At 48.0% G+C, this 14616-nt stretch overlaps 1 protein-coding gene and 1 non-coding gene across 2 annotated transcripts in view; both read left to right on the forward strand.

Moving 5' to 3' along the window:
• Positions 1 to 7770, forward strand: part of MARCHF4 (membrane associated ring-CH-type finger 4) — a 101595-nt gene extending 93825 nt beyond the window's left edge. The window contains exon 4 of the mRNA XM_027114568.1: positions 7372 to 7770. Within this exon, the coding sequence (XP_026970369.1) occupies positions 7372 to 7739 (368 nt within the window). The 3' untranslated portion in view covers positions 7740 to 7770. The remainder of the gene's footprint in view (positions 1 to 7371) is intronic.
• Positions 6339 to 6410, forward strand: TRNAE-UUC (transfer RNA glutamic acid (anticodon UUC)). The gene has a single exon. It is a non-coding gene; the product is annotated as a tRNA-Glu (tRNA).
• Positions 7771 to 14616: the final 6846 nt, after the last annotated feature.

Consider the following 14616-nt stretch of genomic DNA (forward strand, 5'->3'; position numbering starts at 1 on the left):
TTCACTCATGCTTACATTCAGTGCCAGTCACCTAGCTCCACCTGAGTGCAGAGGGCTCTCTGAGCTCGGTTTCCTGTTCTGTAAGGTGGAGATAATATCACCTCCTTTATTGGGTTTGCGAGACAAGTTGACCATATTTGCAAAGCCCTTTTAGTGATAGGACATGGTAAACATTCAGTAAATATTGACTCTCATCACCAACACCATCATCACCATCACCGTCACCATCACCATGACCTTCACCATCACCGCCCAGCGTGGCTGAGAAATGCAGTTCTGTTAGTATATGTCCGGATAGTGAGAACTCTAAGCCTCATAAAAAACCCACAGGAAAAAACATCTCCAGTATCTTAGGGCAGAGCTTCAGAAACACGCTTCCAGGAACGGACCTCTCAATTACACCAATGCAAGGATATTTGGGACATGTGTAGAATCAGCTGGTTTCCAGAGCTCCTTTCAGGTCTAGCATGTTATTCATCTATAAACAATGAGTGAGGATTGGGAAGGACACTTAGGAGACAGAAGAACAGGTGCTTGTCGCTGGGAATGGGGTTGGCAATAAAGGAGGAGGAGATATGAGTGGGCTTTTTCTGTCCTGTAATTTCCCCCAAACAATCAATCTCGTGTGGCATTGAGTGTAAGTGTGTGCCCAGCACAGTGCAAGCGTCAGCATACAGGATTCACTACCTCATTTACTCTCATAACTACCCTATAAGCAAGGGGGTAGCAGCCCCCACTTTCTGATGAGGAAACTGAGGCTCAGAAAGAGGAATTAACTTACCTCAAGCCACAAGGCTAGTAAGTGGCAGGTACTCTGAATGTTCAATACACGTTCATCAGTGAGTTGACCCTCAATTGTGGGACCCAAAAGTCTTTGGGTCTAGGAGAGGAAGTATCCATTTCTTCAGCTGCCTGAGCTTTTCTTGTCTGTCACATCTGGAAATAGAGTATTTTTTTAAATTACCTATAGCTCTTTGATCAAAATTCAGAGCCTTCCGTGAGGCAGTAGGTCCGGATAAGGACCATGTTCTCAGCAGTGCTGCTCAAGTGTGGTCCATACATCAGCATCACCTGAGAGCTTCTTAGAAATGCAAATTCTTAGTCCTCATCCCACACCTACTGAGTCAGATTGTCTGGGGGTGGCGCCCAGGAATCTGTGTTTTCATAAACTCTCCGGTTTGAGAAGCGCTGTTGTAGAGTTAGTTGTCTGCAACCTTTATGCCACTTAAACTAGGATACTAGTAGGAGAAGAGGTGAGGGTGGGAAGCAGGATTTGGTGTCACCGAGGGGACCAGAGCTCTTCTCTGCATACTTCTCAGTCAGCCTTGGCCTATTAACTCCATACGTTATGGGAATCTGTTTTTGTTCCATCACATGTGCTCATAGAAACACACAGTAGGTTCAGGAAATGCTAACTAAACAGAATTAAATTGTATCTCATCGCTATGCACACAGCAAGAACCAAAGGCCAAAATTCAGCAGCGGAGGATTGGGATACCACGTCAGGGAGAACTCCCTGACAGCACTGTGGTGAGTTAGGGGCAGGGGGGCTGTGCAGGCAGGACAACCTGCTCACAATGGCCACCTTCCCTCCCATCCTCATGGGCCGAGCAAAGGGCCATTTCAGCTGGAGGCTCGGGGAGAGATACGATGACAAATGAAGGCTTCCAACATCCTATGGAGCCTACAGGAAGAGGGCCCCTGAAAGATGGAGACGTGAGAAAGAGGAATATTTGGGACATGTGTAGAATCAGCTGGTTTCCAGAGAAAAAAATGTTCTTCTAGAACTGTATCAGTGAATACAGCCCAGGGTTGGGCACCTTGTTAGGTGGGTACTAGATAAATTAAATAGAAAACCCCAGAAAGGGACTCAATCAAAATGTGTTGAATTTCTGATATTGCCATGCATTCTAATTTTCTATTTTGTTTTTCTACTACTTCCCTGCCTCCATTCACCAATAATAACCTTCTTTCCTCCTGTTCTAACTTTAGTCTCTCTTTCTCTCTATCCATTTTCCCATTCATCTTCTTTCTCTCCCATCTCTTCAACTTTGCCCACTTGACCTGTCCCTATCAAATGAGTGCCACCCATCTCCCCTCATTAAAAAAGATTCTGTGGGGCTTCCCCGGCGGCGCAGTGATTGAGAGTCTGCCTGCCGATGCAGGGGACACGGGTTCGTGCCCCGGTCCAGGAAGATCCCACATGCTTGCGTACCGCAAAAAAGAAAAAAAAAAAAAAAGATTCTGCGACTCAAGGAATGGATAAGTAATCTGTAGAGCAGGAAGCAGAGAGAGGGCTAGGGAGTGGATGCGAATGAGGTAGTTTGTGCTTTTCCAACTTTTGCCAAACAGGCATTATCTACAAAAACAGGTGCACCTTCCTTCCCTTCAGCCATCTATCCATTAAAATGGTTTAATTATTTCCTGAACACTAGACAGATAATTAGGAGGTAGCATTCAGACCAGAAATTTAAGCCACGCTCTTCAATCAGGGTAAAATTGTCTGATTAAGAAGTTAATTAAGAATCAAGTGTAGTGATTCTTATTGGAAACAGTGAGTTTGGGGCTTCAAAAAATCCTGATTCCCCCCAACCCCCGCAAAGACCCCTATGTCCTCCATCATCACCAAGGCTTCATTAAGCTCCCAATACTGTATTAACTGCCCAAGCCTCAACCATATCTGATCCCTGTCCTCGACGGGCTTACAATCTAGGGGAAAGGGCATAACAGTGTTCAAACAAGGCTTGTGAAACAAATGAACAACTGAGCCCTGCAGTGCCAAGGGTGCATAGGCATGTATTCAAAAGGTTGAAGGAAGCGATGAGAGTTGGCACATTGGGAGAGGGTGAGAAAGTGGGCAGAGAGGAAGTCTCCTTGTCCAGAGCCAGGCAGGAGATCAAGGGGTCCACAGGTGGTCCAAAGGAGATTTATGAACCCAGTAAAATCATAACGACAGTTCATGTGTCTGGGTTTTTTTCCCGGAATGTGGTCCTTAGCTTTCATCAGATCCTCAAAGGGGCACATGATCCAAAAGATTAGGAACAACTGGGCTACAGGGAGGCTGTCTCTCCTTCAGTGAACCCTCGAAGACCTGTTGTACAAAGTACAATTTTAGGAGCTGTCGGAGTCCCGGAGGAAAGAGTAGCAGTGGGTGGCTGTCTTGTCTCCTAGAATCACGGCGTGTTGGAGGTTGCAGAGGCTTTGAGATGTTCCCATCCAGTCTCTTTGCTTGACGTGGAGTTGGCTGGAGTGACTCATTGCTGTTCGCTCCTATGAATCAGCTCTTCCTCGCAGGGGACAGACCAGCCGCCCCTGGATTTACAGTGATGCAAGAGAATCCCACTGTACCTCATCCCCAGTCATCTCCCTCACCGTGAGTCCAGCCTCCCAAACCATCTTCACCATATAGACAATCACCCCTTTCCTATGTTTCTCATCCTTTTACTGGCCCTTTCTTCCCAGCCCTTCCACATGCCCTCTGGACCTGACCTAATCATCCACCACTGGCAACCTCTCCTCCAAGCGTCCCTTTCCTCATCCTTTAATTGAAATAAAGCTGTCTCCTGAGGACATTGTTTCTTGCATGGCTGTCTTAAGTGGTGGCTGCCCTGTCTCCAGGACACTGTATCCTGGGGGCCTGGAGGTGGGCTGAGTCCTCCTTGCTCCCCATTACCATCTGCAAACTGCCTCTCTTCCTTTATCTTTCAGAAGCCCCAGCTCCTTTGAAGTGAATGTCATCATACTTCACCAGCCCTTTGACCTTCTTGATGTTGCTGGCTGATGACTGCCTACTCACTCCTCACATCCCCTGTGCACCTGGCTCACACACTCCCTCCCACCATACCTGTCTCAGCATCTCTGTAGATCAGTGGTCCTTGGAAGAGGTGTTCCCATCCCCTAGGGGGCATTTTGCAAATGTATGAGGTTTTTGATTTCTTTTCTAAAGTGGCTGTGCCCCAGCATTTATATTGAAATTTATATTATCATGTTATAAAATGACGTCCCCTTTGTTCTTCTTTACATAATCTGTTAGGGCATTATATTAATTAAAAAAAGAAACCATAGTAGCTTGGATTATTTTGTAAGTTTCATTTCAGAACAGAAAAGGGGATATTAAAATATATTTGTTATAATTTGTTATAAAAAGGGGGCATTTGGTCTGATAGAACTGAGGATGTTCTATCCGAGGATGAGGATGGCTGCTGCAGATAATCTAGCCCACTCCCTGCCTTCCTCATTATTCCAGAACTTTCCCTCCAGCCCACCTCAGCCCCGTTCAAGTGGTCACTCCCTAGTGCTCATCATCGCCAAGAACCCCATCCCTTCAAAATCTGGATTTAAACACCCCACTCTCTGATCATCACCCCCTATCCTTGTAGTTCACTGACTCTAGCAATTCTCCAAATTCATAGAAACCTCTTGGCATTGACCCTATCACTTTCCACTTCTCCATTTTCATTATTCCTTATCCCTTTGTGTTCTTACTTCCCTCCTTCCCGGTCTAGACTCCATGGGCCAACGTGATAACAGCTCCCTTTGCAAACATCCATAATTCTCATGTCCCACTCTCTCTCCTGCCATACTTACCTGGAAAGACAGTCTATGCTAATTAAAACCACCCAACCAATGACTAGACCCACTTTAAATTGTGGCCACAAATCTCAAATAGGTGCTCAACACTGTCAGATAATTCTACCTCCTCTCCCTTGTAAATTCATTCTCTCACTCTGCAAGATAATTATTTTCCACCTTCTCTTCTCCCCACATATCTTCAACACTTTCCCGCCTTATCCCTTCCCACCTTAGCTGACGACTTCATGGAAGAAAAAGGTTCACTTGGACAAGAACTACCTGATTTTCCCACTATTGCATCTTTCCTCCTACCTCCTCTGTGCCCACCAAGCTAATTTCATCCTCATTGCACTTGAGCTGACCTCTCAACAGCATTTCAAGGAGTTATCACACTCTCTTTCATGAAACATGCCCTTCTCTAGACTTCTGGGTCTCCACACTTGCTGGTCTTGCTTCGACACTATTTATTGCTCCTTCAGAAACTCCCTTCCCGGCTCTGCCTCCACCAAACCTCCATATTACCAGAAGCTTCAGGCAAGACCTCTCCCTAAGCTTCAGACTCATACGTCCAACTGCCTACCTAGCCCTTCTATTGAGATTCCTACCAGGTGTCTTAAATTTACCATAACCAAAATATAACTATTAATGAATGTAGTAGGCTGAATAATGGTCCCCCAAGACACCCAGGTCCTAGTCCCTGTTAATGTTACCTTATATGGCAAAGGGGACTTTGCAGATGTGACTAATCTAAGAATCTTGTAACAGGTAGAGTTTCATGGATTATTCAGGTGGACCCAATGTAATCAAAGTGTTCTCATAAGAAAAAGGCAGAGGGAGACTCAATGACAGGAGAGGAGTAGGAGACGTGACATCAGAAGAAAAGGGCGGTGATGCCAGGAAGTGGCACGGAACTCAGGCAACTTCTAAAAGCTGAAAAAAGGCAAGGAAATAGATTCTCCCCTCAAAGCCACCAGAGAAAACACAGCCCTGCTGACACTTTCACTTTAGCCCAGTGACACTGATTTTCAGACTTCTGATCTTCAGAACTGCAGGAGAATACGTCTGTGTGGTTTCAGGCCACTGAATATGTGGTGATCTGTTACAGCAACAACTGGAAACTAATACAGTGGCTGCCACCACCACACAGATCCACACCCCTGACCCTCATGCCTACCACACCTCAGTCAATGACACCAATACTCATCTAGCTGCTGAGGCCAGAAGCTTCAGAGTTTTCTCTTGACTCACCTCACCTGCCAGCAAGTCTGTCAGCTCTGCCCCCAACATACATCCTGACTCCAGTGGCCTCTCACTTCCTCCGCCGCTACACCTTAGCCTAAGCGTCCATCATTGCCGAGTTGCATCACTGCGTCACTTCCTCGGTCTTTGGCATCTACTCTTGGTCCCTCTTCAGTCTATTGTTTCACAGGAACCAGGATGGCCTTTCTGAAGGGTATAACGGACCACATCGTCCTCCTATTACAGCCCTTCAATGGCTTCCCCTTATACTCAAGATAGAACATAAATCCCTTGCCATGGCCTATAAGGCCTTACCATAGACTGGCCTCTGACCCCCATCTCCCTGCACTGCCCACTCATTCACTCATTCCCTGCGTCCTGGCCACACTGACCTCCTTTCTGAGCCGGGTGCCTTCCATTCCCACTTCCTGGCCTTTGTGCCTACAGCTCTTACCACTAACGTGCTCTCTCTCCAGACTTTGCATGGATCCCTCCTTCTCAACATTTAAGTCTCAACTCAAGGGAATTCCCTGGTGGTCCAGTGGTTAGGACTCAGCGCTTTCATGGCTGTGGCCCAGGTTCAATCCCTGGTCGGGGAACTAAGATCCCACGAGCTGTGTGGCCCGGCCGGAAAAAAAAAAAGAAAAAGAAAGAAAACGAAAAAAAAAAGAAATTAAGTCTCAACTCAGATATCACCTCCCTCACAAGCCCTTACTACCGTCTCCATCGAACAGGACTCTCAGTGTCTGCAGGCAGTGGCTACTTCCCCCTGTTTTGTCTTCCTCATAGCATGTGTCCGTGCCTGAAATAGTCTTATTGGTTTGTTTCCGTGTCTGTCGTGTGTCTCTCCACTAGAATGCCAGCTCTCTGAGGGCAGGCCTCTGCCTGTCCTGTTCACTGCGCTATCCCTAGTGCTTAGCACAGAGTAGGCACACAATATTTAGTTTCCTGGTTGTCTGACACAGCTCGTTTCTGACTCTGCACTGCCCCTGGCCCACAGAGCCATGCCAGAGTTCGCTCTGCCAGCAATGTGTGTATATTAGCAGCACTGGGCTTTCTGTTGAATAGCCAAGAGGTCATCAGTGGAATTTCGGACATTCAGCAGGTATGGAATGACCATAGGGTTTCTTTTATGGTAAAGGCACAGGATTCAGTCAACATCTGCTAAGTGCCAGGTGCCACAGACACAGGGCAGAGGGAGAAAAAGTCATTTTTATTACGCCTTAATGGACAATGAATTTGGATCTTGTCAGGCCAAGGAGTAGGAGGGATAGAGCAGAGGCAGAGGAAAAAGCACTGCATGTAGGTGCCCGACTATTTCACGCCCTCGGTGTGGCGGCCTTCCACATACTTCCAAAGACTTGCTGAGCCTAGAAATGTAAGAATGTTGCCACGTGGCCCAGAGCTGAAAGGTAGGTTTGAAAAGAACAAATCAAACCAATATAAATCTGGCTCACCCAACGCCTATACTCACTTACAAACAGAGGGAGGCTCGTTTCTCCCGGCGGTGAGCTGCTATCTCTTACTCGCCTTTGTTTTTCTCTTCTCCCTGCTGCCCAGGCCTCATCATCCACGAGGGGCCCTCCGTGTACCGCATCTTTAAACGGTGGCAGGCTGTCAACCAGCAATGGAAAGTGCTGAACTATGACAAGACGAAAGACCTGGAGGATCAAAAGGCAGGAGGCAGGACCAACGCCCGGATGTCCTCGTCCACCCAGGCCAACGCGCCCCCCTCCGGAGAGGAGGCTGCGGGCACCCCTGCCCCTGAGGAAGGCCCTGCCCGGGCGGCCGGCCACCCCTCAGGCCCTCTGTCCGATCACCACTGTGCTTACACCATCCTGCACATCTTGAGTCACTTAAGACCTCATGAACAGCGGACCCCCCAGGGCGGCAGCCGAGAGCTGGTCATGAGGGTCACGACGGTGTGAGAGGAGAGACCTGGGAGGGAGCTGTGACCACACACGCACGCACAAGAGCGAGGAGAGCAGGGGCCGGGGAGGGCCGCCCCTGACAGGACGCCATCTGGGGAGCAGGTGTGGGGAGGCATGGAGGCACCCCAGGGGCCAGAGGGCAGGCGGTATGGGGGGGGTGCCTTGAGGGGCCTGGGGGCAGGACTGGAGCTGGAGGGAGGCTGGCGCTATGAGCGGTTTCCTGATTTCCAACCGGTCAATACCATTCTCCAACAAGCACGAGGAAAACCAATACAAACTCAGCAACGAAGTGCAATACATACTGGGCCTAACAAAACACAACAACAGAGGCACCCAGATGTGCCCCCCTGCGCAAAACACCTGGGAGAAGCGGCGGCTGGGGAGGGCGAAGCTGCGTGTCTGGTGGCGGTGGTGCCCACGTGTGCACGTGTGGGAAGGAGAAGCACTTGTAGCCGGCCTTGTTTTACCTTTCAGTTTGCTTTGGTTTCTCCCTGGGCTGTGTTCCAGGGACAGTTGGGGGGAGGGAGAGGGATGGGAGCTGGCAGAGATGAGATTCCTAGCATTTGTGGCCCCTGGGCTCACCTGGGTGGGCAGGATTCCTGACTCAGGCCTGGGGGGCAGTGCTGCAGGGAGGGAGGTGCTGACCTGAGCGGCCAGAGGGAGGGGGGTTCCTTCCCCTTCCAAACCTTCCAAACTGGGAACTCCCTATTTCAGATGGGCTCAAAGAGGGCGTAGGTTTGGAGTAGGGTGTCTTTCTGTGCCCTTGTTACTTTATTTTATGGTGATTTGGCTCAAAGATGTTTACAGGAAACACACACACACACACACACAACAATAGTACAGATTTCCCATGGGTATCTTGAGCACAGTCCTGCTGCCATGGCTTCAGCCTTCAAAGCTGTCAATCCAGGAGTGATTTTCCCAACCACCCAATACCACCCATGGCCACGACATGCTCAGTGCCACGGCCCCTCCTGGTTTGGCACCTGCTGAGACCCAGGGCCCCCCATGGCAGGGCATCTCCTGCCCAGGGTCTCCCAGGAGAGCTGCTGCAGCGAATGGGAGGAAGTTGGCCGGATGTGCCCCAAGGAGTGGAGTGGAGACCAATCTAAGTATTCCTTACTGCTCGGGACCCTCCCCCGAGGGCAGTTTGGCTAATCCCTCAGTGCTACCTGCTCCCTGGTCCCTCCCATACAGCAAGGCGGGCCCAGGGACCCTGGCAGGGAGTGCTGTCCCTTGAGCCCACCTGCTGGTTCTGGGACCCTGCCAGGGAAGGCCACGGGGGTGGTCACCTGCAGAGTTTCTTTTTGTCATTGCACAATGGCCGCGTCATCCGTGGGTATGAAAGGGACACTGTCAAGTACTTTTTTAAACTAGTTTTTAGGGTTTTTTAAAACTCTCTGTTGTTTATATTATTCTCTTAAAAGCTTGAAAATAAAATTTCTTTCCCTACCACTAGTGTCCTTTCCCATATGTGAGTTTTTCCTGTCTCTGTCCTGTTTTCCCTCTATGGTATAATTTGCTTTCCCTCTCCTGTGTCTGCTCCACCCCTAGAGTCTTCTCCCTCACAAGAAACGGTTTCTCCTTTGAGGGTACAGATGGGGCAGGGCCTGTGTGTGTGTGTGTGTGTGTGTGTGTGTGTGTGTGTGTGAACCTACAGTGAAGCCCTGGGACTCCTGGCCTCTTCTGGTCTTCCTAGCAGGTGAATTCCTTCAAGTCGAAAAGAGGACCAGCTCCCCAACTTTTCCCAGGTTTCGGCCAGAACTCCTGGAAGCGGAGGCCACTAGTGCTGGGAGGAAATTTGGAGAGTTTTCTCCCCATCTGGTCATTTCAGAGAAGCTAAGAGAACCACAGGTGAGGGGCACGTTAGGACCTCATTCCCCTGACAGTTTTCCTTTGAACATCAGAAAACAGCCCCCAGAGCAGGGCCCCGAGAGGGGGCTCAGACATATCACTAGGCAGCAGGCAAGGCTTTCCCTCCCTCCAACCTGACCTGGCCCTCCTTCCTGGGGCCGGCAGTTGGTCAAGCAACGTCATCAGTGGGATGTGCACAGGCTTAGGAAGGTTCCTCCCCTGATGAAGCTCATATACAAGTGAAAACCAACAAAACCATACAAGTAATTCATGTAGAGTGAAGGTATCTCTTTTTTCTTATAGTCTAAGAATGGGCCATTCAGTTTAATTAAATATTTACGTGGGAATTCCCTGGCGGTCCAGTGGTTAGGAGTCGGCATTTTCACTGCCGAGGACCCAGGTTCAACCCATGGTCGGGGAACAAAGATCCCACAAGCCACATGGCATGGCCAAAATATATACATATATTTATGAAAAATATAGATGTGTCCAGACATGCATTATCTATTTTCAAAAAAGTATCAGAATGCAACAAAATACGCACGTCATCAAAACTATAGTGGCCACTATGTCATCTTTCTTTGGTGATTCTCAGGGAGCTTCAGAACATTGTGGTCATGCAGGGTCATCATTCAGAATATACTGTATTGAAGAAGAGGTGGTTAATGAAAAGTTCTAATAGGATTCTGGAGTTTGTTGGATCTTCATGATGTAAGCACCAAGAGATCAAGGACCATCTGTCATGTTTACCACTATATATCCAGGACCTACAGGCCTACAGTAGTGCTTGGCATACAGTAGGTGCTCAATAAATATTTTTGAGTGAATAAGACACTCCTGGAAGAGAACGGAAGGACCTTCCAGCATGCAGGAGACATGCCTCCACTTCTATCAACTTACACTCCAGTTCTCAAGGTCAATCATAGAATAGAAAAGGTCAACCTTTGACCTCTCTACCCAACAGGATGGTAAATTCCCTGTGCCTTGGAGAATGGTGCTTTGGGGTACAAAAATGAGCAAGCTGGGTTTTTATATTTTATATGCATCTCTGGGGTTCGAGGTAGAAGTGCACCCTGACAACCTGAGACCACTGTCCTTTTCCAAATGTGCAAATCATCCTTCATACCACAAGAAAAGGCCTAGATTTCATGTGGATTTATCCAATGCAGAGCGGTGAGAAGTAGTCCAGAGAATTCACCTGCACATCATTCCCAAGTATTGCCCCATGCATGGGACAAGTTACCAGCTAACACCTATAGCTCTTGCTATGTGTCAGCACCCAATTAAATATTTATATGCATCGACATACTTAGTATTCCAACAACTGATGACGTAGATACCATTATTATCTTCATTTTACAGGTGTGGGCACCGAGGCAAAGAGGTTAAGTCACTAGCTCATAATCGCCAGCCAGGATTCCATCCCAGGCAACCTGGCAGGACATGTGTCCACTCCTGCAGGACAACTGGCACCAAATAAAGGGAAATCTGGGACAGGACAATGCAGGGGGCTCATTATGGTAGAGATCTGTTGAAAACTTTTGGAGGTTGGAGAAATTGGGACTTAATAATTATAAACTATTTCTGTCCCCTACCAAAAATATTGAGGGTACCTAACAATTTTTGATATTGTTCAGTTAATACACTGGTTGAATGGAAGCCGCTATAGTAGAAAGTTGGCTTTATCTGGACAGTGGGGAATTCTCAAAGGACAAAAGACACAATTCAACCATATATATATATATTTTAATAGTTTTTAAAAACTATTTTTTTAAAAAAATTTATTTATTTTATTTTGGGCTGTGTTGGGTCTTCATAGCTGAACGTGGGCTTTCTCTAGTTGCAGCGAGCGGGAGATACTCTTCGTTGCAGTGCGCGGATATCTGATTGTGGTGGCTTCTCTTTGTTGTGGAGCACGGGCTCTAGGCGGGCGGGCTCAGTAGTTGTGGCTCTCAGGCTCTAGAGCACAGGCTCAGTAGTTGTGGCGCACGGGTTTAGTTGCTCCATGGCATGTGGGATCTTTCTGGACCAGGGCTTGAACCTGTGTCCCCTGCAATGGCAGGAGGATTCTTAACCACTGCACCGCCAGGGAAATTCTCAATCGTATTTTTATGGGCAAAAGGTCAGTTTCCATAAGGAATCACAGAAGGCTTTTCCAGAAAAAAAAAAAGTAAAAATTATCCTATTTGGGGACTAGAATTTTGCCCCTGGTTCCAAGTGAGTGGTGTAGAATAGTGGGTTGGTGGCAGAGGTCTAAAAATAGCCCATAAAATTTAGGAGGACCCCGCAAGAGGTCTTGTCCCTGTATACCAGGAGAATCAAATCTGTAACCATCTTAGAGCACAGAACCACCTGTGAGATTCAAAGATAACAGAGAGTAGAGGCACGGTTTGGATACAACAACAACCATTTTCTAACAGAAATGATGTGCTTTGTAAGAAGAATGCATTATACTGTGGAGGTGAGAGAGCTGTGGGCAAGATGAGAAACACACTTTGCATTATCCCTTATCACCTTTTCTCAAATTATCCTGTTAAGTAACAAGCAAACAAGGACGATTTTCACCTGTAAGGGTCTGAGTTTATAGCAGTGATGCAGTGATCCTAAAACCTCCCCCGACACCTACATCTCCACCCACCCTTGTTGGCAGAAGGGCATGTGGGAACTGAGAAGTGCCCGGGGTGCCACAGATGATTAGGTAACACTCCAAGATGACTCTAAGTGGGGAGGATCTGGGACTGGCTTCACCCCAGATCTGAGTCCAGGGTCTGGGCTGCATTGGGTTGGGGCCTAAGCACCTTGTCCCACCATAGGGTCCTTCTTCTTGCTGCCTCTCCCCCTCCAGCATCCTATCTCCTCCTCACCCAGCCTCTCATGGAAATAAGAATCCACTGGGCGAAGGCTTTCTTCCTGCCCAAGCCCCAGTCTGATGAGAACTACAGCCCTCAGTGCCCTCCTGATCCCCGACAACTGGCCACTGAGGCGAGTCTCTCACCTTTAAATGAGTGACCCTAACTGTGTACCAAACACCTCCCCAGCACACTCAGTTTTGACCCAAGGGCTCAGTAGATGTTTAGGGAAGAGAAGAAGTTGTGGTTGAGGAGGGTTTAGGGAAGAAAAGAAAAGCAGGCTCACCCCGTGCCCATGCCTTCTTAATTTTTGAGAGAGAAAAGTCCTGAAAACAGAGCATCCTCGGTGCCCGTGGTGCTGGTTGAAGTCTGGTGCTTTGCTGTCCACCTAAGGCCCTGCCAGCAAGGAAAGGCGCGGCACCTGGGCCAGCTGGCAGCAGGGCACGGAGCACCTCCAGGGTATCCACGATCCCGAGGGGCCCTCTCACATGGGGAGGGGACAATCTGCTTCTGCATCTGTTACATAAGAACGTGGATGCTCGAGCTCTCCATCTGGTAATACTGCCCTTTCCCCCAGTCACATTGGGGACATAATAAAAAGAGCCAAACATATAGTACTCTCTATATGCCAAGACTCATCTCAAGCTCTTTATGTATATTAACTCGTTTAATGCCCCAAAACAACCCCACAAAGTTGGGAACTACTATTATTTTCATTTTTCTAGTGAGGACACTGAGGCACGGAGAGGTTAAACACGCCGCCCAAGGTCACGGAGCCGCACAAGGCAACATGAGAATTTATATCTCCGCAGTCTGGTGTCGTATGTTGCGCTGTTAACCACTACATTATACTGCCTCTCAGAAAAGTGAAAATGCATTTAAAAGGTTTATCCTGATTCAAGAGATGTTGGAGAGGGCTTCCCTGGTGGCGCAGTGGTTAAGAGTCCACCTGCCGATGCAGGGGACACGGGTTCGTGCCCCGGTCTGGGAAGATCCCACATGCCATGGAGCGGCTGGGTCCGTGAGCCATGGCCGCTGAGTCTGTGCATCCGGAGCCTGTGCTCTGCAATGGGAGAGGCCACAACGGTGAGAGGTCCGCGTACTGCAAAAAAAAAAAAAAAGAGATGTTGGAGAAAAGTGAATGGGCCCTACACCAGTTGGATGTAACCCAGACACCATCTGTGTCACCTGCCCCTCAAAGTTAGCTGAAGTCTGCTGAAACCTCTCCATCCCTTATGCTATGGGAAGGTTGATGCCCTCATCAGGGTTTTTAATAATTCAGACACTAAAATTCTTTTCATTCACTTCCTACTTGAATTTCCAGAATCTCCTGAACACGGGGTTTCCATTCTCTATCTTACCGTCATCTCTTTATTTTGACTATAGGTTAAGCCCAAATGTTGGACGAAATTCCTCCACCTACGTCTCCCTCTAACCCAAAGTATTACCACTTACAGTTGTGTATAATATAATTTTACCAGAAATTTTGAAGATTATTCATATAAAAACCTGCAATGAGAAACTGCTATGTGGAAGGTTCTCGCCAGGTAGGTGTCTCAAATATAAACCAGATATAACCATCTTCAAGGATCTCACTCTCTGGTTACTAGACTCTAGTAAGCGGTCAGCATTTTTTATCAAAAGCTGTTCTCATGAAAGAGCCTGACAAGATTCCTCTTACTAACTGTAAATAAGTAAGTTAACACTATTCCCTCTCCTGTGGAATTTGCATTTTTAAGAGGAGACCATTCCTAAGCAAGAGGAGTAACCCTGTAAGGGGTGGAATTTTAATCATCATCAAACAGGTACAGGGTTGTCTTGAGTTCTTTTAGCCAAAAAGATCACAACTGTGTATGTGCATTTGACACACAGACACATACACAGAAATAGAGTGAGTGACAAATGCATTCCCTAAAAAGTGACACTGAGTCCAGGCCTCTTGACTGAGCAGCTCTTTGGATTTCCTCAGGAGAACGAAGACACCCAGGTAACAGGTGGTGAGAGACAGGAAAATGTTCATCAACCTCAGGCCCCCTGGGCTCTGTCACGTCACTTGGTTTGAGCAGCCTGTTTGTCTAGAGGTTGGATATGGGATATCACCTTTTCTGCCCCAGTGGCCAGTGGCCATTCCAAGGGGTGCTTTGTTGAGAAGGGAACCCTCCACACCCTCC

This window comes from Aethalodelphis obliquidens, unplaced genomic scaffold (assembly GCF_003676395.1).
Source record: "Aethalodelphis obliquidens isolate GAN/ISIS:26980383/991018 unplaced genomic scaffold, ASM367639v1 scaffold2, whole genome shotgun sequence".
NCBI lineage: Eukaryota > Metazoa > Chordata > Mammalia > Artiodactyla > Delphinidae > Aethalodelphis > Aethalodelphis obliquidens.